Raw genomic sequence first — 24,005 nt, forward strand, 5'->3', positions numbered from 1 at the left:
TAAAATCAATATGAGACATAAGAAATAAGTCAGAGTGTGTTTCTATGTTTGTCTAAAGATTTGAACATTTCCTTCACTCTCACGAATCTGACGCCTTGCAATCCCAGAGCGACTTGAAATACCCACGGCATATCTCGCGAGCTCGGAGCAGCAGCAGCAGGCAGCTTGAGCGCGAGCTGCTCTTAGCCGTGAGTGAGTGTGTTATCGGTTACGACACCAGTGTAAACAGCCATGGCTGCCCTGCGCAGGCTTATCCCTTTACTTAGCTTCAAGACAGGGACGTTTACGACGCAGAAAGCAACGAAACTGTTGAAAGTTGTCTCCGTAGGAACCGCTGCGGCCGGGGCTGCTTACTATTATTACTACTGCTGCTCGTACAGGCGCTCCGGCTTGAATAGCCATGTCGGGGCTCGACTCTTTCATCTGGCGCTGCCATCAGTCTCTGCCACCGATAAGGTACAGTGGGACATTTGCCAAGCTGCGCAGCTTCATTTATCTCACATATTATAGTCTAACAGGAACACTGTCGTGTAAAAACGCTTCCATTTTCCTTTCATTTGTGTCTCAAATGAACATATGCTGACAGTAATGGTCGGGGCATCTACATTTCCATCACAATTAGCCTTTATCATATTGTGTGCGCGTGAAACTACATTAATGTGACGTCGCTACGAGGAGCTATCCCGACCTTTGGTGCTGAACAGGCAAAATAGTCAGATCACGTGACCTAATTGCTACCATAAGTGAGGGGGTTGCCTGCGTTTTCTGCGTATATGTCGTATAATAACTAAGTATTAGCCTTGGGAACATTAAGAGAAAAAACTCATGGTAGATATGTTTACAATACACTGAATTCATGGTTAGTATCAGCTGGACTAATGAACAACATACATGTAATATTATAGTCTTTCAAATAGCTGTAGCTTTGAGAAACCACTAATGTTATGTTCACATTATATGAGAGAGTTTTTAATTCAAATGTATTGTTCATTTTGGAGATACCTATATTGTTATTATCGTACACCCTTTATGTATCAAGAGAGGTGGGCAAATCATATTTATTTATCCATTCCTTATTAATTTGAATGATTCGTAATTATAGAAAGAAACACAAGACACTAGTGAAATCCCAACTTCCATGAGCTCAACGTGACATTGTCAGTTTTCTTGTTTTATTCAACAACATTTTCTAAATACAAAGTTATTCAATTTACAGCAGTCAATTAATCTATTAGTTATTCCAAGAAACTATCACTCTTTCCAGTTTGTATTCTCTATTTTAAGTAATAGTATATGACATTTGTTGGCGCCACCTACTTCCATCAAACTGATTAATCCAAACAACTTAATAGAATCATCAGTAGTAAAGTAACCATTAGCTGCTGCCCTGAAGACCAGGACATATTGGCACCTGTTTTTGAGAAACCTGTCACCTTAGTGATCAATTATTTAAAGTATTGTTCATGCATTACTTTTCTTTCCTTTAATGAATTAGCTTATCTTTCCAACACTACTTTAGCTATTAACATCAGGGTTGTAATGCTTTGATCAACATACGTTATTGTGTCTACCCCCTGTCTATTACTCCCGATTGGCCTACATGCCAGCCCTGCTACAGCAAGTCTCTAGAGTTCAGACATGTGTTGACGTTGTTTACAGGATTTCATAGATCACAGGGGATGTAAACAAACATGTAAACCAGGGTCTGTTCACACAGCTACACACGTTTCCTTGTTTCATATTGGAGTGAGGAAAGCCTGCCTGCTGTCCATACAGGCAGCAGGAATCCAGGGACACAGGAAACTGGACACTGGCCTCTTGGCTGAGGGGCTGACATTTGATGAGAGGCGGGGGTGGTTAGAGGGGGTTTAATGGTTAAGCAGAGGGGGGCACACATTCCCTGGGTGTTTGCTCTGTGCCCAGTGGACCTGGCGCTGTGCCACCTGACAGAGAGATCCACTCAGTCCTCACCAGTCCTGCCTTCTGATCTGGCTGGTTTGAACAGTTGTAGGGACATTATCTGGCGCACAGGGATGAGAAATAGGGCTGACATAACATGCACCCCATTACTGAATTAAAGCATCGGCCTCTTTGTTGTTCCCTGTGAGCGAGGCCCTTCGTGACAAGAAAAGCTTCACAAAAAGCATCTTTCAGACGGTATTATCACTGTACAGATGATTTGAAGTATTTCATGATAGTGTGTGTGTGTGTGTGTGTGTGTGGGTTTACAGGCGCGGACCTATGGTTTGGACGATGGAGATGTGTACATGTCGACCAATGAAAACAGATTTCGCCAGTTCAGTTCGGTGGAGCACGAGGGCCAGCTCTACATGACGCCACTCAACTTCCTGGAGTCCGTCACTTTGAATGAACCAAAGAGTGAGTGTACTCCTATTACTCAGCTCCTTCCAATAATACTGAACACCCCTTGGAGGAAGGGGGCTGACAGAAGATTAACCAACAACAGTTTTCACGATTCATTAATTAATTGTTTTATAGCTTCTTAAATCGGAGTGTTTTTCTCTCGTCCATTGATTTCTCGTCCATTTCTTTTGATGAAACAGATCAAGGTCTATTTTAAGATCCTGTTTTGTTCTTGTTAAAACACCATTTTGTGATTTCCTAAGAAAGTTCCTGCTTCTTTTCTTTTTCGAAAAAAGGCAGAATAAAAAGACTGTGATGTTATTTAAAGTTAACTCATCTTTTAAAATGAAAGTCATTTGTCGTGCAAAAATGTCAGAAAATGCTGTTTCCAGTCCCTTAAACATGGAGATTGACTGCTTTTTTCTGTTTTAAATCATATTGAACTGAATATCACTGACAAAACAAGACATTGAAAGCCATTACCTTTGACTTCAAAACATTTGGATAGCCTTTTTTACAATTTTCTGAAATATTATGGACTGTATGATAAATCAAGAAATTAAGTTGCAGATGAATCGATGCTGAAAATAATCATTTTCTGCAGGCCAACGTTTCACTACCTCCCAACTAAATGTCCTTTTTTCAAATGAGTTTAGCTACCAATCATTCTTTCAGAGTGAAGTAAGTCAGGTAAGTCCATGTCCTCTCTAATGAGCAACCATTGACCTAATAACACTTCTGTCAAGTCATCAGATAAACCCGCTTTTCTCCACTTAGAAAAAAAAAGAGTTTTTTCCTGGAACTTGACATGTTGCTGAGGGCCTGTGAAGTGTCATCCTCAGACAATAAGTTGCAGCTTGCAGAGCTTCAGTCATAACACCTGCATAAAGATAGGCATCTTTACCAGCAACCCCACTTTTATGGCTCATTTATGTGGCAACAAACTCGCAGAGACCCGGAGAGACCAAACAACTGTCATAAATGTACCGATAACACATTGTAATTACTGTGATTGATTATGATGGAAGGTGTGTGGCACGCTGTAATGTGTTGGACATGTCTTCACTGGAATCTAATGAGGAAGGTAAATAAGAGGCTCTAATGTATCGGCATGCTGAGTAATTGACCTGGCTGATGTGTTGCCACACAGTGATCTGAATGTGTTATGGTTATATTGTGGATGTGTTTGACGGTGAAGAAATGAAGCAGAGGACGGTGGAAATGTAGAACCATTACAGTCCAAACTAAAAGTGCTGCCATGTCAATTATTCATATTAGATCCATAAGGTATGGTTATGAAACTTTAATGAGGAAAACACGCTCACTCTCTTTGGTGGACAATAATCCCAGGTTCAGACAGAGGCTCTAAAATGTGTCAGACGAGGGTTATTGTCACTGTTATCCGTGCCTTATCTTATCTGCTGGTTTATTGACCATCGGAATGCGTTCATGGAGATACACAGCTTGTGTTTCTGTCCACATAAACACCTGTTTTCACTTCTGTTTCCCAATTCTATTTTCCTCATATAGAATTCCAGATAAAAGCGTACTATTATATTCATAAGTAGTGGAAGACGTATTCAGATCCTTTATATGTCTTTAAGTACTTCCTGTGAAATCAATCCACTACAAGTCCTACATTCAAAAACTCAAGTTAAAGTTTGTAAGTATTAACAGCAACATTTACTTCAACTTTAAGTAAATAAGTGACTTCTTTAACTTTTGATACTTAAAGTATTAAAGTATCAAAAGTGAAAGAAGTCACTGTTCAGAATCCCTGAGTTTGACTATATATATATATATATATATATATATATATGTTGATTTAGGATTCATATAAGTGCCTGCATTTTGTGGCCTTTTACTGCTGCTTAAGGTTTTTCTTATTTGACATCATGTATAAACTGTTTAATAGTTTAAGTGGTGCATCATTCTCTATAAGGTCATCATGTTTGAAGCTTTTTGTTAACCACTTATCTCTTCAAATTCATTTTTAATGAGAGAAATAGCTCTGTTTTCAGCGTTTTGACAAAGCATTTTCCAGCTGACCCAAGAGTCTTTTTAAAAAGTGTATATAAAATAATTGAAATACGTTCTTAACTTATAAAGAAACACTCCATCCTTTTGTTTATTTACTTTATTTGTTTTGTGTTTACTTGACAGGATATTATAAATTGAGATACACAGATACATGTAGTTGAGTAGCATCTGTAAGTTTAAAGCATCAAAGGGAAATACTCAAGTAAAAATACTTGTACTTGAATTCTCAGTATATCACACACTGACTGTTCACTTTGTGTGTTTAGGTAGGAGAGCATGGAAGTCCCTCACAAACAAGGTGAGATTCTCTCTGTCATCAAAGCACTGTTTCCTCTCCTCTGTGTGAAACCTCTGTAATTACTGCCATTCCCACAAACACCGCGTTACGCTGTGATTACTCCGGATTTAGAAATGAATGAGTGATTTGGGATTTCCCTCTATTCTCTCAGGATTTAGACAAGATGCTGGCTGACACCCCGCCTGTTTGGAAAGGATCATCCAATTTGTTTAGAAATCTGCGTGAACGAGGTGAGCTAACCCACAGCTCAGCACATGAATCCACTGAATTGAAGTAATTCCTCTGCATGCTTTGTTCAGAGTGTGCACTGTTGTGTGTCATCCTCGTATAATCCAGAGCAGTGAGTGTGTTGTAAACATTATCTTATCTCTCCATCAGTCGCTAACATCTAGATTCATTCTCAGGTAACCTCTGCAGGAGGGACTGCTATTGATGAAATACATAATGATTCTTCCTGCTTTCTTGAATACAAAATGCAAAAAAACTATGACTTTTCCTGGAAATAACTATTATACTCTCTAGGTTACACTAGCAACTCATTGTAATCAATTTATTTAACAACTTCTATATTTGCCATATATCCAAATTCAAACGTTTTCTTTAGCAGTTGGAAACGATTCTAAACGAATGGATTTAAAATAAGGCTGACTCAAATAAAGTTTTGCACCACAAATCTCCATAAAAGCCTAGACAGGCACCCGAATAGTACACGGCGATTACATCTGCATTGTCATTGGTTAACAGCTTAATAGATGTGGGTTACAAGGGGGCTGCTACAGCAACTACTGTGTCATAGATTCACATGGTTAAGCAGCAAGATGTCGTTTCAATCTTTTCCTAAACATAACCAAGTATATTGATGTCTGAACTGAAAGAAGTTGTAGTTATTCTGTTCAATCAGTTTTATTCAGTTTCACAACGGTCACACTTTAACAACCTAGGCACGTAATCAGATGTCTGACGTGTTAGAATGGTACCGATAACCACCGATTACGATTTACGCAGGTTCATAACATTATAAATGGGGGCCACAGGAGAAACTAATACAAATGACAGTATATATTTAGCTTGGCTTCCCTTTTTTACTACTGAGCATAATACAAACTGTTAAAGCACAATTGGAGTCTTCACACCTTATTCTCCCTTATGCGACTTGTGTAATGATCACCTGCAAACCTTGATCCAAAATAACATTTCATGAAGAAAATGAAGTTGTCTGAGTGACTAAGGATCTTTCCGATGTTCCCACCTGGGCCTCAGTAGGTCATACGAGCCAGTGGAGCATCACATCTCACTGTTCTGCTCCCTCCTCTGTTGCTTTAGCTAAGTGCCAATGCTGGGATTTGGGGCTTTTAATCCTGCTGTTAAACGTGGCGGCTTTGTCAGGGAAAAAGGGCTGGATTGATCTGCGAACAAAGCGTCGCTTTAGAGAATGAGGGAGCTGTTTGAACCCAGCTATGTCGAGACATGTCCCACCGGCCACCCCCCTGATCACCGCGGACATTATGAAGCCTAAGAATGGCATTGGATTACATCTCCGGGACTGCCACTCTGTATGAAGTGTTTCTGTGGAATTCTTTGTATTGTCTAACAACATCTACTTGAGCTCAGAGGCTGAGCTGCAGGGAGGAGGAGGAGGAGGAGGAGGAGGAGGAGGGGGGGCTCCCTCCAGGAGTGAAGGTGTGTGGTATTGCTGAAACATGGCAGGAATCTTAAAAGTGTTTTTGTTCTTTCTTCCACCCATTTAAGCTTTAAAGGCTTTGAAGCCAGAGATCTGTTGTCATTATAAGGCCGTACCTGCCAAACAGAGAGAGATGGGATGACAAGAACCTTTTTTTTCAGATGTCTAATGGCATGCATCACTAAATCTCTTTTCACACCTGAGTTTGTTTCAGTTGCCTTAACATCATCTTTTTAGCAGCTTATTTCCAGCCTCTAAAGGAAAAGCAGAGTCAAAACGACATCTTTGTTCGCCATTTTTTCCCCTCTTCCAGTCTGAAATATCTCCCTGCAGCAAACCCTCGTACCTGATTCCAGTTCCCATAACACCCAGAGCAGTCACCCAGAACTATCTGCGCTCGATTCTCTATCTTCCCCGAGCAAACAAAAGCTTGGGAATGCTTTCAGAGTCAGAGGGGAGAAGCCTCCCGAGTCGACTGAGATGTCTCCTCCTGACACTTACTCTTCCCTTCTCCGTGTCACACAACAAAGGGAGCTGAAGGACGCGACACACAACCTGAATCGGCCATTCTCAAATCAGTGACAGATCACTTGAGAATGTATTACACCTTGTTACCCCAAACAGGATCAGAAGCCGTGGGCCGAAAATGTGTTTGGGTTTGTGTCCAGATCGGTCAGCTCAGTTGTAAAGCCTGTGTTTGTGTTTGGGCAACACCAAGCATGAAGTAAAAGGCACCTTTTAAGATGCTATCAGGGAGCGCGAGAAGATTACTCTTGTCTGAAGGCGTTTCTTTGGATGGCTTATTCATCTCGGGCGCATGACTTTGAACATATGTAAACACCTTCAGCTTACCGGTGAACACTATTTGATGCTGTCTTGTTTAGAAAGGGGAACATTAAGGTTTTTGTTTCCTAGCCTTTTCTCTTTTGTCATCAGGTGTCATCAGTTACACAGAGTACCTCTTCCTGATCTGCATTTTAACAAGTAGGTATATATTCAAACTCACTTAAACAGAAATATTTTTAGAAAATGATTCATTGATAAAGAGATGACTGTTTTGATTTCAGAGCCCCATGCAGGCTTCAGGATTGCGTTCAACATGTTTGATGCAGATGGGAACGAAATGGTGGACAAAAAGGAGTTCTTGGTGGTATGAGCCTCGTTTGATGATCATATACAATGCAATGCATTTGAAGTGTTTTGTTACATTCTGCACAATAACCTAATCTTCTCACCAGCTGGAACACATTTTCCGTAAGAAGAAGGAGAGAAAGGAAGTTGCTGATGACGTGCATAGATTTGACCAGCAGGTATGAGTGGCTTTCAAATGAATACTATCCACCTTTTTTCCAACTGTAGCAGGCCGCTGTTTTCAGCATTCAAAAGCTCTCAAAACCAAATGTCAGACAAATGTAGCTACTAGCTAACCTTAAGCCGGACATCTTCCACATTTCTACTGGAATGCACCCTTTAAAGGTGGGGTAGGTAAGTTTGAGAAACCGGCTCGAGATACACTTTTTGTTATATTCCATGGAATGCTCTTAACATCCCGATAGCAATGAATATCTTAAGTGCTTTGACAAAAAATCCATACAAAAATGTCATCTGTGGAAGCCGTAATACTGTAAAAAGCACGACCAATCATATTAGCCGGCCCGGCTAAAATAACTGGATGGCCTACCTGCCTGTCAGCCTTCCATCTGTGCACAAATTTATCTCGTGCCCTCATTGGTCATGTGCACGTTCGTGTGTGTTGGAGGAGGGGCTCTATAAGGAAGTGGCAGATTTTCTCCGGTTGTGTATTTTCAAATTCTAGCGATCTCGAGCCGGTTTCTCAAACTTACCTACCCCACCTTTAAGTCTGAGACACAACTCGGAAAGTCTGGGTCAAATCCAAGATGGCTGCGTGAAATGATCTCTTCATAGCAGTTCTTTCTTATTTGTTTCTTATGAAAGACAACTCATGTCAACATATCTGCATCAACGTGTACAGTGTAATTCACCTGGCTGGAACAGATATTTCACATTTGTCTGATTTGATGGATTTTGGGAGTCCAAACTCCAATGTTGTACTTCCAGTTAAGGTAAATGAAACGCAGAGTAGTTTTCCGAAGGTAAGAGATCTCTAAACAGCTGACAGGGACTACAGTCAGGTGATTCTCTCAGGGTTAGTCACAACGAGTGACACCTTTGAAAACAAGTCCTTTTTACTGTATTGTTCATTAAAAAAGCTCAATGGCGCTTAGGATTGTACAATTTCGTTTGTGTATCATCATCATGATGTCAACTTGCGTCATCAACAAATCGAAAAAGAATGCAATATTACTTCTTCTTTGAAATACAAACACTTTGAGTACACTTTAATATCTGTTTATTTATATGTATTTCCCTCATGTCGAGAAGCTCCCTGCCATTGACCTGAATCTTACAGTTCAGCCAATGTCTGACATGACAGGGTTTAGGGTTCCTCGAGAGAAGCCGGGCTGTACTGAGGTGAATGTGGTCAAACAGGGTAAAACATGCGTGACCCTTTCATCTCCTCGGGGCTGTCTTGTGCCGCATGCAGGTGGATGTAAACAGGCAGAGCTGAATGGAGCGATAAGAGCGACTCTTTGAGGTCTTATCGCTCAAACACAACATGGAGGAGCTTAAACTCTGCCGGGACAAATGTTAGCATCTCTGGACAGTCTTGCATTAATCTGACGCCCGTATAAGCATCAAAAAGATCATTAGAATGGGCACTCGAGATTTGGAGACATAACGATGCATTGCTCTAAAATGAGTTCCCTCTCCTTTCCTTCAGAGCCTGCAGCTGTACGGTCAACCCAAATCCCAGCCACACAGTGTATGTATTGTTCTCTTTCCCTAAAAGGAAAATGAACTGCTTGTTGCATGTCTTTTTTTGGCATGTGCTCCTCCAAACCTGTTCTTTGCACACATGCATCTCGGGGGCTGACACCAAAGATAACCCTTTTCACATTCACTTGAATCGAAGTAAACCGCTGTGTGCTCCAGCATTTAGTGACACATTGTCTTAGTGTGTGGTAGCTGAGATGATTTATGTACTCGCCTTTTGTCAGCGAGAGATTCCACTTCAAAAAGCTCTTACCTGTGGACTGACAACGTTTCACCCGGACCCCCATGTTTTATTTTTACAGTTTCTAGAGGAGCGGTATTTGGTCTCATGTTACCTTTTGTGATGGGTTTGACCATGAAGATGCCAGTCAGGGAGGATAACTGTGAAAAGCACTCACATAGAAGAGGCTAACAGAGGGACATCTTTTTGAACACTCTACCTTCAGGTGTGTCTTGCCTTTGTTGTGATTTGTGCAGGTATCTTTCCAGAAAGAAAGTTCAAAAGTCAGAAACACACAACAGGCATGTGTTCAGTGCTGCGGTCGGGCTTTCCCCAGCGTATTCTAATTACAAGATCTTTTCATGGGAGGAGATGGGAACAGGCAGCGCGGTGCATTAAAAGGTTGTTCAGTAATTAGCTGTGGGATCATGTCGTAAATCTCTCTCTGGTGGAAGGCGATGCGGCGCAGAGGAAGAGCTGTTTTATCGGCTGCCTCACATACATTCGCCCTCAGGCTCTGCAGAGATGAAAAAAAAAACTGTCGATAAGAAAAATAAATATTACGAAGCGAAGCAAGCCATACTTAAGAACACGTGTCGACGGAGGCAGCTAGCTGTTCCCGCTCCGCGGTGTGTGAGCTGATGTTGAATGAGGTGATGTCGAGACTTGAGAAACATCTAGTCCGAGGAAATGATAGGTTGGAAAAACAAAATGAGAGTGAGAGGCAACAACATTAGTGGAAATTCTAGTTTTTGACTTCTCAAGATAGATGTCCTGTGATCTTTCTTTGCTTATAACACTTATTACAAGAACATGTGTGTGTTTCAGTGTAGCTGTAGTTATACAGAGTGAGCGCAGCAGTGTAAACTGTAATAAAGATAATGATATGTTAATCTGAGATCAGGAGCATGACCTCATCGAGAACAAAATTGTGGCTTCGTTTTTTTCAAGACACCATTGAGCATTAGTTATGTTGACAGAAATGTTGTGAATTGTACTGAATTGGTTAAATCTGCACCATTCACTTTGATATGGTTCGACTCCTTTGAACCGATTTCACAACGCTAGGTGAAAGATGTGTACTTCTTAGCTTGTAGCATCAAATGATGATGTACTGGAAGGGTTCAGTTTCCCCTCAGCTCTCACGCCCTGCATGCTTTGGACATGTGTTAGCGGTGTTGGCTCCATGTCCTGCCAACAGGCTGCATGCATGGCTGCAGAGCTGGCTCATGCGGGGCTAATGGGCCCTCAGATCCACCGGTGTCAGCCCCACTCTGTGTCTGCCTGTTTGAGTGTGGATGGATGTCAGTCCATCTGTCCCAGGGTCTTTGATTTTTTGATTCTTTGCCTTCTGAAAATGTCTGACTCCTTGTCTTGCTTCAGTATGTACATGTCTGTGCTATGGAGGCCCTGAGAGGCAAGTGAGAAAAGAAAATATGCAGTTTTATTTTTTTTTCTGTGTATGAGGGTTTTGCAGGATAATATTTTTAAGTGAATTACAAAACAACATTCATTTGAGAAACAGGTAAAAAAAAGTTTTGCAAATCATTTTTTTTGTAAAACTGCCCGATATTCTGAAAAGGACCTTAAAGCATTCATGTTTTTTCCAGGTGATCAATTTGTCCATGATAATCACAAGGTACATGTATTATGTGTTATAATGTTAACATTATATGTAACATTATTGTCATGTCTTTCTTTTGACAAGACATTTATTTTATTCATCAAAATGTGTTTAGATTGCATGGACAAATTAAAATGGTCCTATTTACAACCTGGTGAAGTGTTGCACCTTATCCTCTTGTGTCCTCTCCGTTTAAAAACAACAACACATACAAAAGATTATCCTGAATCGATAAACAAAGGGCAGGAAAATACTTTTTAAATCACACTTTAAATAATATATCACCAGAATGTTTTCATCCCACTGGCCTCTCTGGGCTTCCGTACAGTCCTCCTGCCTGCCTCATTGTTTCCTTGTTTTTCCGCCCATATTCCTCCTCCTAATCTCGGTGAAATGTGCTACATGTATCTTGTCTCCTAACATCTGATTCAACTGCTGCCACAGGTTCTTAAAAAAGACAGTCAGCATGTGGAGGCCCGAGGCATGTGGGATGTTCTCAGACGTGGCACAAGTCAAGTTCTGTTTTCTGATCTCACTGAGGTAGCCTTGCCCTCATTACTCTGGTTATACAGTAACAGTATGTTCTCACTGTCTGTACTGTGTGAGGGAGAAGTCTTTGATTTATGCATCAGTTTAGGGACAGAAAATTCTAACAAAGATTTCTTTAGCATGTTTAACGAATCGGTAGCATGGCACGTGATTGTATCTTGCAGAGATGAGAAATGCTGGCCCACTGTTTGGTTTTCACAGTGAACGATTAACCATTAACTCTGAGTAACTATTCAATAGCAGAATCTGGGTATTAACTAGCATCTTTACTTGAAGCTTTCAGCATGGCTAGATAAATGCCATTGTTAATGTTTACCTGGTATAACCATGATACACACAAATGTTAGAAAACAGCTCATCCTAGTTGCTCCAACTAAGAATTTGTGCACATTTTATAGATGTTTGGCTGAGTCTTCGTTTAAAGCTCATAATGAATCCCTTTTCCCTCTGGTAGCATGTGGATGAAAAGATAGAGACAACCCTGCTGGTGCATTTCTTTGGGAAGAAGGGCAAAGCTGAGTTGAAATTTGAAGATTTTTACGAGTGAGTTGAAAAACCTTTTGTCTTCTCTGTGATAATGTCTGTCGAAAATCATTATCCATATGGCCATTAATCATTTTCATACCTCCAGGAGCCTTGAGTGGCTTTGTTTGTGACCATGTTAAGTGTTCCTTTGTACATGTGAGTTTCTGGTGGTGGCGTTTCCTGTCAGCAATGCGTCTCTCTCCTCCTCCAGGTTCATGGACAACCTGCAGACAGAGGTGCTTGAGATAGAGTTCCTCTCCTACTCCAAAGGCCTGCCCACCATCAGCGAGGAAGACTTTGCTCGGATCCTGCTTCGCTACACCAACGTGGACGACGTCAGCGGGTACTTGGAGAACCTGCGCCACAGCCTGCCGGACGAAAAGGTGTTTCCCTTCAGATTTGTCGTCACTTCTTCTACTGACAGCTCCCATTCCTCATGTTAAAGTACAAAGGGTAGACACAATATGACTTACGCCTCACAATAGGATGTAATCCAATACAACTTCAAAAACCACAGCCTCAGAAAATGCAGACAATTGTATCAACTACTTTCTTTAGATTTATAAGATTCACAAAGGCTGAAGGATTCAATTGGATGCCCAATAATTATATTGGAGTTCAGGATATTTTGTCCACCCCGGGTCAGGTAACCCTTTCCTTTCCTCCTATAGTTATTCACAGTCCCTTCATAGCACTTGATCATATAACAGATACAAACGTGTAAAGTCGTAATGTTTTTTTTTTTTTAAGTATTCATTATCATAAAGGCCCCTTTTGGCTTCCATATTGCTGAACACAAATTTAAATTTTGATAGGATAGAAATAATAATATTTGGAATTACAATTTGTGGATTTATGCAAACTATTGAAGCTAATTGACAAACAACAGCTTTTCTGTCTGCCTGTTGCACCGGCCGAAGTTCAGATAGCCACCAGAAACTGTCAGTGGGATATAGGCAGTGTACAGGCACTGTGGTTCCAAAACTGGCAACCTCATTGTGACGACAATATAACAGGACGTTTCTGCGCTTTGTCAACATATCGTTCCATGCATAACTCACAGTGAGATCACAAATCTACGAGATCTCTAAATGAGGCAAGCTCTGCCCCCTGTTCTAAGTCTGTGTGAGTATGGCAGTATTTTATTCCCCCGGTTCTTTCAGTACCGCTCTGTGAATTAGCTGTTGAGTGAGGCATCCTCATTTTAGCTTTAATGTGTTTTTCCTCTCTGCACGCTGAAAAGACACCAGCAGCTCCTGGAGTAGCCCGTTGCTAGATCTCCATTCACCATCAAGTGGGTCTCATCGTTCGGCTAAGAGATATTTTATGGCTCCCACCTTGTTAAAACAGCAAAGCGTCACAGATTAGTCATTACTCCATTTGTTCGGCTGTGTGCGCTGCCTGTTTGGCGAGGCCCCCGGCGCGAGAAGGAGCTAGTAGCCGCGGGACGGTTGAGTGGAGATCAATAGGCTCACTGTTTGAGTCATCAGCCAAGCCTGAGATGTTTGGGGATTCATCACTTTTGTTGTTTTTGTTTATTCAAGTATCAGGTTAATCTGCTTTAGAAAAAGTCTGCAAACGGCCTGACCTCTTCCCAAAAAAGCTACAATCCTCCCCCCGCTGCTGACAGCTCAGCGTGTCCATACCGCGCAGGGAAAATCCAGCAATGTATACTCTGTCTGTTTGGCTGTGTTATCTATCTGATGGCTTCAAGGTCCCACACACACTAAAGGATTCCCCCCCGCAGGATGAAAGGAGGCAGATTATGGGCTGTGTGAATTGTAGCGCTATCCTTCGCCGGAGTGTTGACACATGCAGCCGTTAGCTTTATGTGCCACTTTATGATTTCTCATGTTGCATTTCACAAGCTTTATGTTTTTTAAATAAAGGCGTTTTATTTGACTGCTGTTATTGTCCTTGCAGGGAATCACCTTTGAGGAGTTCAGGTCCTTCTTCCAGTTCCTTAACAACCTGGAGGATTTTACCATCGCCATGCAGATGTACAACTTCGCCAACCGCGCCATTGGTCAAGGTGGAGTCTCAGTTTGTAGTGACATTATAGATATGGACAACAATTATAATGTCAATATGGTTATGATATAAATGTTAATTGGGTTATTGTATTTTATTTAGATTTCTACTCAAATTACATTATGCAAACATGGACAATTATAACAATATGGTGGAATTATTTTCATGTTTACATACTTTACATTTTAAAAACGTAAATAAAGACCGCTTTTGGGTTCCATATTACTGAACACATATTGGAGAAATTACTTAATTAAAATGTTTGGAATTCAGGGAATTATACGAGCTAATTGACGAACACGCAGCTGTTCGCTTTGTTTGGCATGATGCATTTCATAAGCTTTACATTTTACAAATACAGGCATTGATTTTTGAGGAGTTCAGGTCCAGTGTTAGTCACTTTATGGGGGTACAAACATTAAAATTGAGTCACAGGATCATTTAATTTCAACACGTTTTTCTATTTTTCTTCTTTTATCTGTGAGATTATCAATTGACAAAAGCTCTGAGAGGGAAGAGAGACTCTCTGATAGCAACATTTCAATAATAATTAATAAAACTGCTTCCTAAGTAGAGGTGAAAAGTTGTGCAAGTATAATCTCGTGTAATATTATTTTCATTCGCCTCTCAGGGTTTCCGTAGCAACCTTTCCGGTGACAAAAAACTTTAAAATGTTGTCTCAATCAAAACCCTTAGAAAACAAAACAATCTGTATAACATTCACATCACATCTTCCTCCATTTGATTTATCCCTTACTTTTGAACTGCCCTGTCCATTTGCTGTAACTCTGTAAATATCGCCACTCTGGGAGGAAGGAGCATTTCAGATTCTAATAGTAATGTTAATATTTGTATTAAATACATCTGTACTCATCTAATCCTCTCTTCAGTGGTGATTTATTCTTCTCCTCTTCTTCCACCCCTCTCAGAGGAGTTTACCCGCGCCGTCTACGTGGCTACGAGCATCAAGCTGACCCGCCACCTGGTCAACACGGTCTTCAAGATCTTCGACCAGGACCACGACGGTAAACTCAGCCACAAGGAGTTCGTCGGCGTCATGAAGGACCGGCTGCACCGCGGCGGGGGGGTGAGACAGCAGAGGCCATTAAAGATGGCATCTATCTCTCTTTTATTACTCTGAAGGTGACAGAGGTGTCATCAGCAGCACTGACTTATGGGAGACATTAGCTGCATTGTCAGTCTTTGCCAACTACTTCTTTATCTGCCAGCGCAGACACTAAAAAGCTCACAGATAGAAACGTGGATGCAAAGTCAAGTGGGTTAAGGGCAAAAAAGGGAAATATGGGTTTATGCTCAGAAATACATGTTTATTTTCAGAGTACTTTCCCACAATTAGGCCTACTTAAGCAGCCATTAGCTTCACAAACACCACTTTTCCTGTTCAATTACAGCTTCAGCTAAGCACTTATTATATCTCTTTTTTTCTTTAGGTCGTGGTAGACTTAAATACTCCCAGACCATAATGTCTCAATTACACTCCTGCCACTTCTCATTACTGAAACACATCTCACCTGCGAGGCAGTGATTTAAGTAAAATGATACTGCCATCTAGTGGCTGTGGGGAATGTTCCTCTCACTGTCTTCTCTTTTTCTCTTCGCAGGGTGTCAGGATGGAGGAGAAGTTCACCAGCTTTAAGTCCTGCATGAAGAAGCAGCTTTCAGGAAAATAGGTAAAGTCTTATCTCACACTGTCCGTTCTTTGTTAAACATGGCAAACATAAAAATATACTACCAATGCTTAATGTGAGCTCATCAAAAAGTATCTAAAAATCTGTTCCCTAACAGTGTTTCCCTCACACACAGCCAGTCAGTGTTTTCAGACGTGCTACCAGGCCTCACTCTGCTGGCCTGAGGCGTTGAGTTTCACTGTAATATTAACGCCTGATCACCCGCAACCTGATACCAGCTTAAAGTCTGCACATGGGCAGTGAGCAGTGCAGTTTAAAGCCGTATAAATGTTTCAAAGCAAATGCACCTCATGGGAGAGCGCTTGATTATCTAAGGGAAGGTCCTGACCTGGATGTTTGTGCAGACAGGGCCACAACATGAAAACAAATCTATTTTGAGATATGCCTCGATTTTGTTTTCCTCATTATTGAACATTGAGTGAAAGCACAGTGAAAATGTGCTTTTTTACTTTGGTACAACATTTATATTACTGACATAAAGTCCTTGGCAGCAGATGTATAATACATACAATAATATAATGCAGAGCAGAGTAAAGGACAGGTAGTACTAATATTATGAATTCTTATGATTTAAAAAAATTCAATGTTGCCTTAAAATGAACCCGAATGCAGGAAATGTAGTGTTTAAAACCAGTTAAACCCCACGGCCCCGCGGGCGGGGGCAAAACGCAACATCTTGCAAGAAACAGCGTCTGAGGGCTTCTTAACATTTAATAAACTATGAATGTGTCATACTCACTTAACGGGAAAGAAACTCAGCTATCAGACAATATTAACCATGTTTAGCTAAACGAAACAAAAGGGTATAACAAATGCTCTGAATTAGCCCTGAGTGAAAAAATGCTAACCCAATTAGCACAGAACTCAAGGTAAAATACCCGTATTACTTATCGGATCTGCACAAACAAGATATCGATTAGCAAGTTGAGATTCCACAGATTCCAGACATATAGATATCATCACTGAGCGATCATCACTGAGCGATCAGAACTCGCGACAGGGGAAGCAAACATAGACATCACAACACGTAGCATTACGGAGCAAACACGGGAGAAATTCTTACCTATGCTGTTGTTCTGATTAAAAGTTGTGTTCAATGACATTAAAACGATAAAACCGCTGCTGAAGGTTAATCCAATGTGTCTGTATCACAAATGATTACTGATAATTAGGGCTGTCAGTCGATTAAAATATTTAATCGCGATTAATCGCATGATTGTCCATAGTTAATCGCGATTAATCGCAAATTAATCGCACATTTTTTATCTGTTCTAAATGTACCTTAGAGGGATATTTTTCAAGTTTGTAATACTCATATCAACATATGAGTGGACAAATATGCTTTATATGTTTGTTTATTATCATTTGAACAATGACAAATATTCTCATGAATATTAAACACAACAACCTGAACATTACAAATATTCGCCTCAATTCAACCTGGAACCTCTCTCATACAATGTGTGTGTGTGTGTGTGTGTGTGTGTGTGTGTGTGTGTGTGTGTGTGTGTGTGTGTGTGTGTGTGTGTGTGTGTGTGTGTGTGTGTGTGTGTGTGTGTGTGTGTGTGTGTGTGTGTGTGTGTGTGTGTGTGGTGTGTGGTGTGTGTGTGTGTGTGTGTGTGAATGAATGTGGAGACACTGTGATGGATCGTTGGAGCTATGTGCAGCTCAAGGCATATATGCTCGAACGGGAGCTGCCTGGACGCTGCAATGTGTGTGCTGACTTTTCGTACAATGTCCCACTGTCTGGCTACCTGCATAAAGTCAAGTGCTCGGCGCAGTTGTCGGCGAAATGTCGCTCCTCTGTTTTCATTGAAACAGCTCCTTATATCCGTTAGCGCAGCTAGCTAGCACCAGATGCTAACAACAACAACACGTAAAGTGTGCCTCGCTCGCGCCACACATACACACACCCTCCCTCCCGGTCCTCCCGATGGCCAGTCCGGGCCTGCCGGGGAGCGTGGAAGTGTGGTCTGCCACAAGCGGGCGGCAGGAGCTGGGCTGTCAGCATCAGCTTGTAGATGGTATTTTAAACTCGATGCGCTCTGAAACTACATGGCGGCCGAGGACAAAAAATACACATGCGTTAATCGCGTTAAAATAATTAGTGGCGTTCATTTTTTTTTGCGTTAACGCATTATTAACGTGTTAACTTGACAGCCCTACTGATAATCAATCTTCATATTTATGTCAATAACGGAGATTTCACATTAGCTGCTACGAGAGTGTATGACAGCTTCCGGTATTGGGCATTCTGGCTGTGCAGCACTCATTCACCAATGGGTAATGTTTAGATGGATTTTAGGTAACTTATTTTGCAATCAAAACAATCTTGATACACGGTACTTATTATATGTTATAGTGTGGATTCCTAAAGCTTTTAGTCTACTATCCCATCATTCAAGGGTGGTTTTCACTATAAGTAATGTTTTTATTTTGGACGGACACTATCATTTTTTTTTTTTTACTATGTTCAATCTGAATTTACTTTAAAATAAAACAATTCTATATTGATTCTGACTCTTCTACATCCAACTCACAGGTGTATCATTGGTTTGAGAAAAAAGATTATTAATTTACCCCTTTTAGAAGTGAAGATATAGTCAATTGTTCTGGGAATGTCATTTTCGAGCCTGAGGCCTGAAAAACAGGCTCGGGGCTCAACTGGTTAGTTCAAAATATGCGTCTGCCCAGTAATCTGAAAATGAAAGCTACGCCCTTGTTTCCTGCCAAATTAGAGGAGAAGATATAATCCTCTTAGACATGAAAAAGTAGTTTAAATGTGCTCACCCCACTCCTGGAAAGCAGTTCACTTATCTGTTTGTTTAACTTTCATCATAACCTGCTACAGAACATTTGGAAATTGTTTTAATGTAATATTTTGGAGCAGTATGTCTGGTTGCTGTGTGCTGGGGCTCCACAGCTGTGGTCCCTGCAGAGGAGCAGATCTGTTTCTGCATGCTTGCAGAACTGCTGCTGCACTCCAGGACTGTTTGATTAAGGGCTGTAAGAGTTTGTGTTTCTCAGTAGGCTATTGTATTCTCAGTATCTAAGACCCCATTTACACGCAAACGCAAACGAAACGCAAACGAACTGAATACGATATAAAAAAGGTCCTCCGTTCACACGAGACCGCTCGAAAGCGCTGGAGACGCTGTAGTACATATGCCGGGCCTGTAAGTGGCGCTGTACTTCCGCCACAAAATACACCAAAAGCAGCGAAGAAGACCCCCGAGCATGGTTGCCCTTCTGTTTATGCCCCACGGTGGATTCAGCAATATGTAGTTCATGTAGTTCTCCATGTCCACTTGTTGCTGATGGTTGTGGTAGAGGAGCTGTAGATGTTGCACTAACATCTGTAGCATGGTTAGTAGCAGTAGTAGTAGCTACTGACAGTAGCTACTGACCATGCTACAGCAGTGAGCAGCAGAGGCGGGGCTATGGCTTCATCGTTATCAGGAAATGATCGTATAGGGGCTTACACACGGAGCCGTTTGGCCCCCCAGAGCGTTCCGTTTGCAGATCTATCCACCTTGGGACCCGTTATCGTTTGCGGGGTCCGTTTCCGCGTTTCCGTTACGGCCTTGTATAAACGAACGGGCTATCCGAAAGAGAAAAGTAGCGGATACAACCGTTTGCGTTCTCGTGTAAACAGCACCTAACACACTAGAAATAATTGAATTGCAGTTATGTTTAATACAGCTTATTCACAACACCAGCACAATGTGTTGGTTAACGGGGCCCTATTATGTTTTTTGGGGCTTTCTCTTTCCTGTAGTGTGTTATATAGGTTTTTGTGCATGTAAATGTTTTGCAAAGGCTAAAATCCCTGTGTTCTCTCCAGAGGGAGTTCCTCTCCCACACACTCCCCCCTGCCTGAAATGCCTCCATTGGACTCCTTTGTTAACTTCCTCAACATAGTGACATCACTATGTAACATTCACACTTCTATTGGATAGCGCTCCAACACATTGTACGTGATAGGCTAAGGGGCGGGACATCTCTAAGTGGTTGACAAATGACAACAGAGCCGGCCAGCTAACCAATCAGAGCAGACTGGGCTCTGGTTTCAGACAGAGGGTGAAAAGAGGTGCTGCAGCACAGGCAGTATGAGGAACATAAAGAGCTTTTTGAACATTAAAGCATGGAAACATGTCCCAGTAGAGACCATTTGATACGGCCCTCGAGGTAATTTATAAACACACGCAAAAAAAATAATTAAAGAAATCTAGACCGCAAAATAATTAAAAAAGCGAGTGCCTGTTTTTCCTGGCTAAGGTCAGGGTCCTTGAACACAACACGAGCCTAACGTGTCATCATGTGGTATATGTCTCATCTGACAGGGGTGTAGTGCTGACGGAGACCACCAGAATGCGGCTCCGCCACTTCAAAAATTGCAGTACCCATAAGGAGCCGTACACATGCCGCAGTTTTTGCGTGGCTGTGTCTTTAGTTGAAAGCCCAGTGGCGATCTGTTCATCTGTCATACTGATCATACAGTCAATAACTTTGTTGTTATTAGCATCTGGTTAGCTAGCTATGCTAACGAATATAATGGCGCATTTCCACTACACGGCCTCGCTCGGTATGGCTAGGCCTCGTTAGGACTGGCTCACTTTATGGCGCATTTCCATTACAGTTTAGGAACTGGGGTAGTATCTATAGTAACGCAGTGTAGGCGGAGCCGTGACGTCATCTTCAATGAGAACCCCAGAAAAACAACATCAGCCGTTAGCTGTTAGCACTCAGAGCTCACAGCTCCTCATATATGTTCAGAAACTAGACAAAAGTTAAACAAGTACAAACCACAGACTGCCTGTGTCATGGCGAATACAGTCGCTGCTTTATTTATGTCTGTATAGGCCGTTGTTGTGAGTGTGGACGGTCGGAGCATATATTGCGTTAGCTTAGCCGATCTCCATTTAGAAAACACGCATTTTAAAAGGTTTTTCGCCTGCCGTCTGTCTGCAAACTTGTCAAAGCATTAATTCATGGTTTTTACTAACCGGTATCAGTATGTTGTTACTTCGGCATCATTTTGAAACGTGTATTACAATTAAATCACGGTCAAATATGTCCATCTTGTTGTAGTTGTAGCCCCCTTGCCAGCGATTCTCTCTCTAGTTTAGCATACTCAGCCCGACTCAGCCTCGTTGTCTCTGGCCCTAGACCCACGATTTTATGAGGCCAGAAAAACTGTGAATTAGGACCCGCCGGCCGGTACTAGGCCAAGTGGAAACGCAACCAAAAACGGGCCGCTGACGTCACAGCCCTCTTAAACCGTGCTCCGCGCTGTAGTGGAAACGCGCCATAAGAAGCTTTTTCTACAACCAGTGAGGTAAAGGCACATCTTTATATGATCATTATAGTTATACATAAAATAAGAGAATAAAGTTAACATAAAAGTTGTTATTAATAAACAAGAAAACAGTTTGAAAGGGGAGTGATTTGTAAAATATCCATAAAGAAAAAGAAAATCTGCTTACAGTTCTGTTTCATATGGGTGTTGAGAGATGTATCCATAGATCTCCTAATGTTGCTCTCAAAGTGCACCAGATTGATGCTTTTAACTTCAATATTTAAAAAAAAAAACATCTTGTGTCCATATCTTTCTGTTTTGGTGGTCATGCCACAACCGTGCACGTGAATGCGCGAGTCATGGTAAGATATCTGTATTAAGAGGTTGCTTTTTCTTTGCACAGCATGAAAGAAAGGCGAAATGAATGGGCTGTGATTTTAGTATTTTTAAGCAGAGGTCAATAATTTCTACGGCCCTCGGAGGATGTTGTAAAAATTGAAATGGCCCTTGAGAGGAAAAAGGTTCCCCACCCCTGCAGTAGAGGAACGAAATACAAATAGGAACCTGAAAATTAGAATAATAGGGCCCCTAAACATTTACCAAGTGTCTCACTGGACTTGTATTTATATTCTCTCTCTGTTTTGTCACCAGGTGAAACCCCCAGCATCAGTGCATGTCTTAACTACGACGAGCTGTGCCTCCTATCTGCGCTCACGACCAGGACTGAAGGGTTAATGCATGTTCCAGCATCTTCTTGCACTATGTTAGAAGTTTTTACATAAACAGGATGTTGCACAAACAGGATGTGGGAAGCTGTTGCAAACAAACAAGAATGACCCATTATGAACCTTAATCCCCTTAATGCAGCAATGCAGGACTCTAAATAGGATAATCAGTTTATGTAACTGCTTAAAAGATACTTAAATATTTATTGATTCATCGACTTGTAAATATAATTATCAGTTTAAGATTGTTAACACTGATCCTATTTATTTATTTATTTATTTATTTATTTGTTAAGTCCAACTTTGTCTAACTTTTTCTGCTCTACCAGTGATTGTTTGATTCTCCTTTTGTCCTGAGGCTCTGCAGCCCCTGCACAGATCAGCTCAGGACAGCACCCCCCCTCCTCCCCTCCTTTATATCCCTCTCCTCCTCTCTCCCTAAGCGCTGCAGCTAAAATCCTCCCGGATCCCCCACTGGACAAACCCTCTCAATCTGTATCTCTTTTTCACTGCTTAACTACAGGCAGCTAACAGTGTTAATCATTTCTTAACTTATTGAGGACAAGTGCTATTTCCATGCCACTGGCAGGGATAAATATATCAAAGCCATACGAGTGTCTTGGGACACTCATCTTAAATTAATCTTTAGAAGCAATATATTGAAATCGTATTCCCTTTACGCTCTGAAAAGAATAGTACTTCTTCTTCTTTATAAATATACTCTCTTGTACTACTGTTCAGTATGTAACTGAGACATTCTTAATGATTGGTGTAATGTTTGCTTTGGGTGGAGCTGAAAAAAGATAGCAAAATGTTACACGCTAATATATTAACCAGACTAATGTAGTTCTGTTTAGATTAGTTAGTTTTGCCTCTTTAAAGAGTTTTAAATGCTCCATAGAAGTCTTTTAATTCAGGCCGCGACTGTTACACTGATGCATTTGACATGACAAGGTGCAATAAATATCATATAAAACATGTTGATTGTTGGTTATTTTGTACTCTCTGTTTTCCTCTTTTAGCACACACATGGTGAGTCCGCTAATAAATAAAGTGTTTGCTTCGTCCTCACCAGGGAAACCGCTGTTATTCTTTGTAGGTACAGTGCACTGATGGCAGGAGCACAGAAGAATAAATTATCGGTTTTATTCTTAACCTGAAGGCAAATCATTAACAGCATTAATCATCACAAACCTGCGGCTGTGTCGGTGTATGAGACTCCAATCACAGAGTTTTTCCTAATCTTTAAATGATTCATTCTGCCGGGTAATCATTTGCAGCCTCACACTCTAATCCTGAACTTTTGAAGAAAAATAAAGGGCGACTGTAAAACATCCCTGAGGAATAATGAAAAGTGTTAATGTTCATCCATTAACTCAGCAATAGATCACTACCAGGTGTTTTGATCTTCTTTTTATATGTAAAGGATCCAATAGTATCTTATGTGATATTATTGGCCACTAGTAAAACCAATATAATTCATGTTTGTGTCGTATTTTGTATATACATAACATTTTCTGAACATTACCTGTTAAAGCAAAATGAATGGCTATGCAAACCACCGTATCCACGCATTGCTAATGATTTTGGACTTGTCAGCATCTACGCTCAGAACAATATATAATAAAGAAATAAAGGTCGAAATTGATGCTGCAGAGGTGGAGATGTACGAACGTTTTGGCTGTGTCATGGTTAAGAATCGAAAGACACTGGATCCTACAATTACCATAATTCAGCTTGGCAAATATAAATAAACATGAGAGTAATTTTGTTAGACTCGCTGACAATATTGTAATATTTTTTTAGATATAAGATACAGCTAAATGTGTAGATGGAATATCATTTTGTATTGTAATCAAGACTGTTGATTTGGGGTCAGTTGTATCATATTTGTACTTTTGAAACAGCTTCTGCTCAGTAGCTTTTTGAAAAACATTGTAATTGTTGCCATTTCACTGAGCCATCTGTCCTCACTGCAACACTTAGACATATTGTGGTGCATATTGTTGGCTGCAGCGAGCCAACCACCCGCATAACTGGCAACAAGTTGGAAAATTAAAGCAGACTTATTCTCACATTTAAAT

At 41.0% G+C, this 24,005-nt stretch overlaps 1 protein-coding gene across 2 annotated transcripts; it reads left to right on the forward strand.

Moving 5' to 3' along the window:
• The first annotated feature begins 217 nt into the window (after positions 1-217).
• On the forward strand, positions 218-22,895 carry micu3b (mitochondrial calcium uptake family, member 3b). Of its 2 annotated transcripts, XM_034121015.1 has the most exons (15): positions 218-456; positions 2,232-2,379; positions 4,671-4,702; positions 4,854-4,932; positions 7,320-7,367; positions 7,451-7,533; positions 7,622-7,693; positions 9,187-9,228; positions 11,528-11,623; positions 12,087-12,175; positions 12,369-12,540; positions 14,081-14,189; positions 15,118-15,275; positions 15,811-15,879; positions 21,848-22,895. In XM_034121015.1, the coding sequence occupies exons 1-14, from the start codon at positions 232-234 to the stop codon at positions 15,877-15,879; spliced, it is 1,422 nt and encodes a 473-aa protein (XP_033976906.1). In that variant the 5' UTR covers positions 218-231; the 3' UTR covers positions 21,848-22,895. The 2 variants fall into 2 exon arrangements, with proteins under 2 accessions (XP_033976906.1, XP_033976907.1); XM_034121016.1 differs by lacking the exon at positions 11,528-11,623.
• Positions 22,896-24,005: the final 1,110 nt, after the last annotated feature.

Source organism: Trematomus bernacchii, unplaced genomic scaffold, assembly GCF_902827165.1.
Source record: "Trematomus bernacchii unplaced genomic scaffold, fTreBer1.1, whole genome shotgun sequence".
NCBI lineage: Eukaryota > Metazoa > Chordata > Actinopteri > Perciformes > Nototheniidae > Trematomus > Trematomus bernacchii.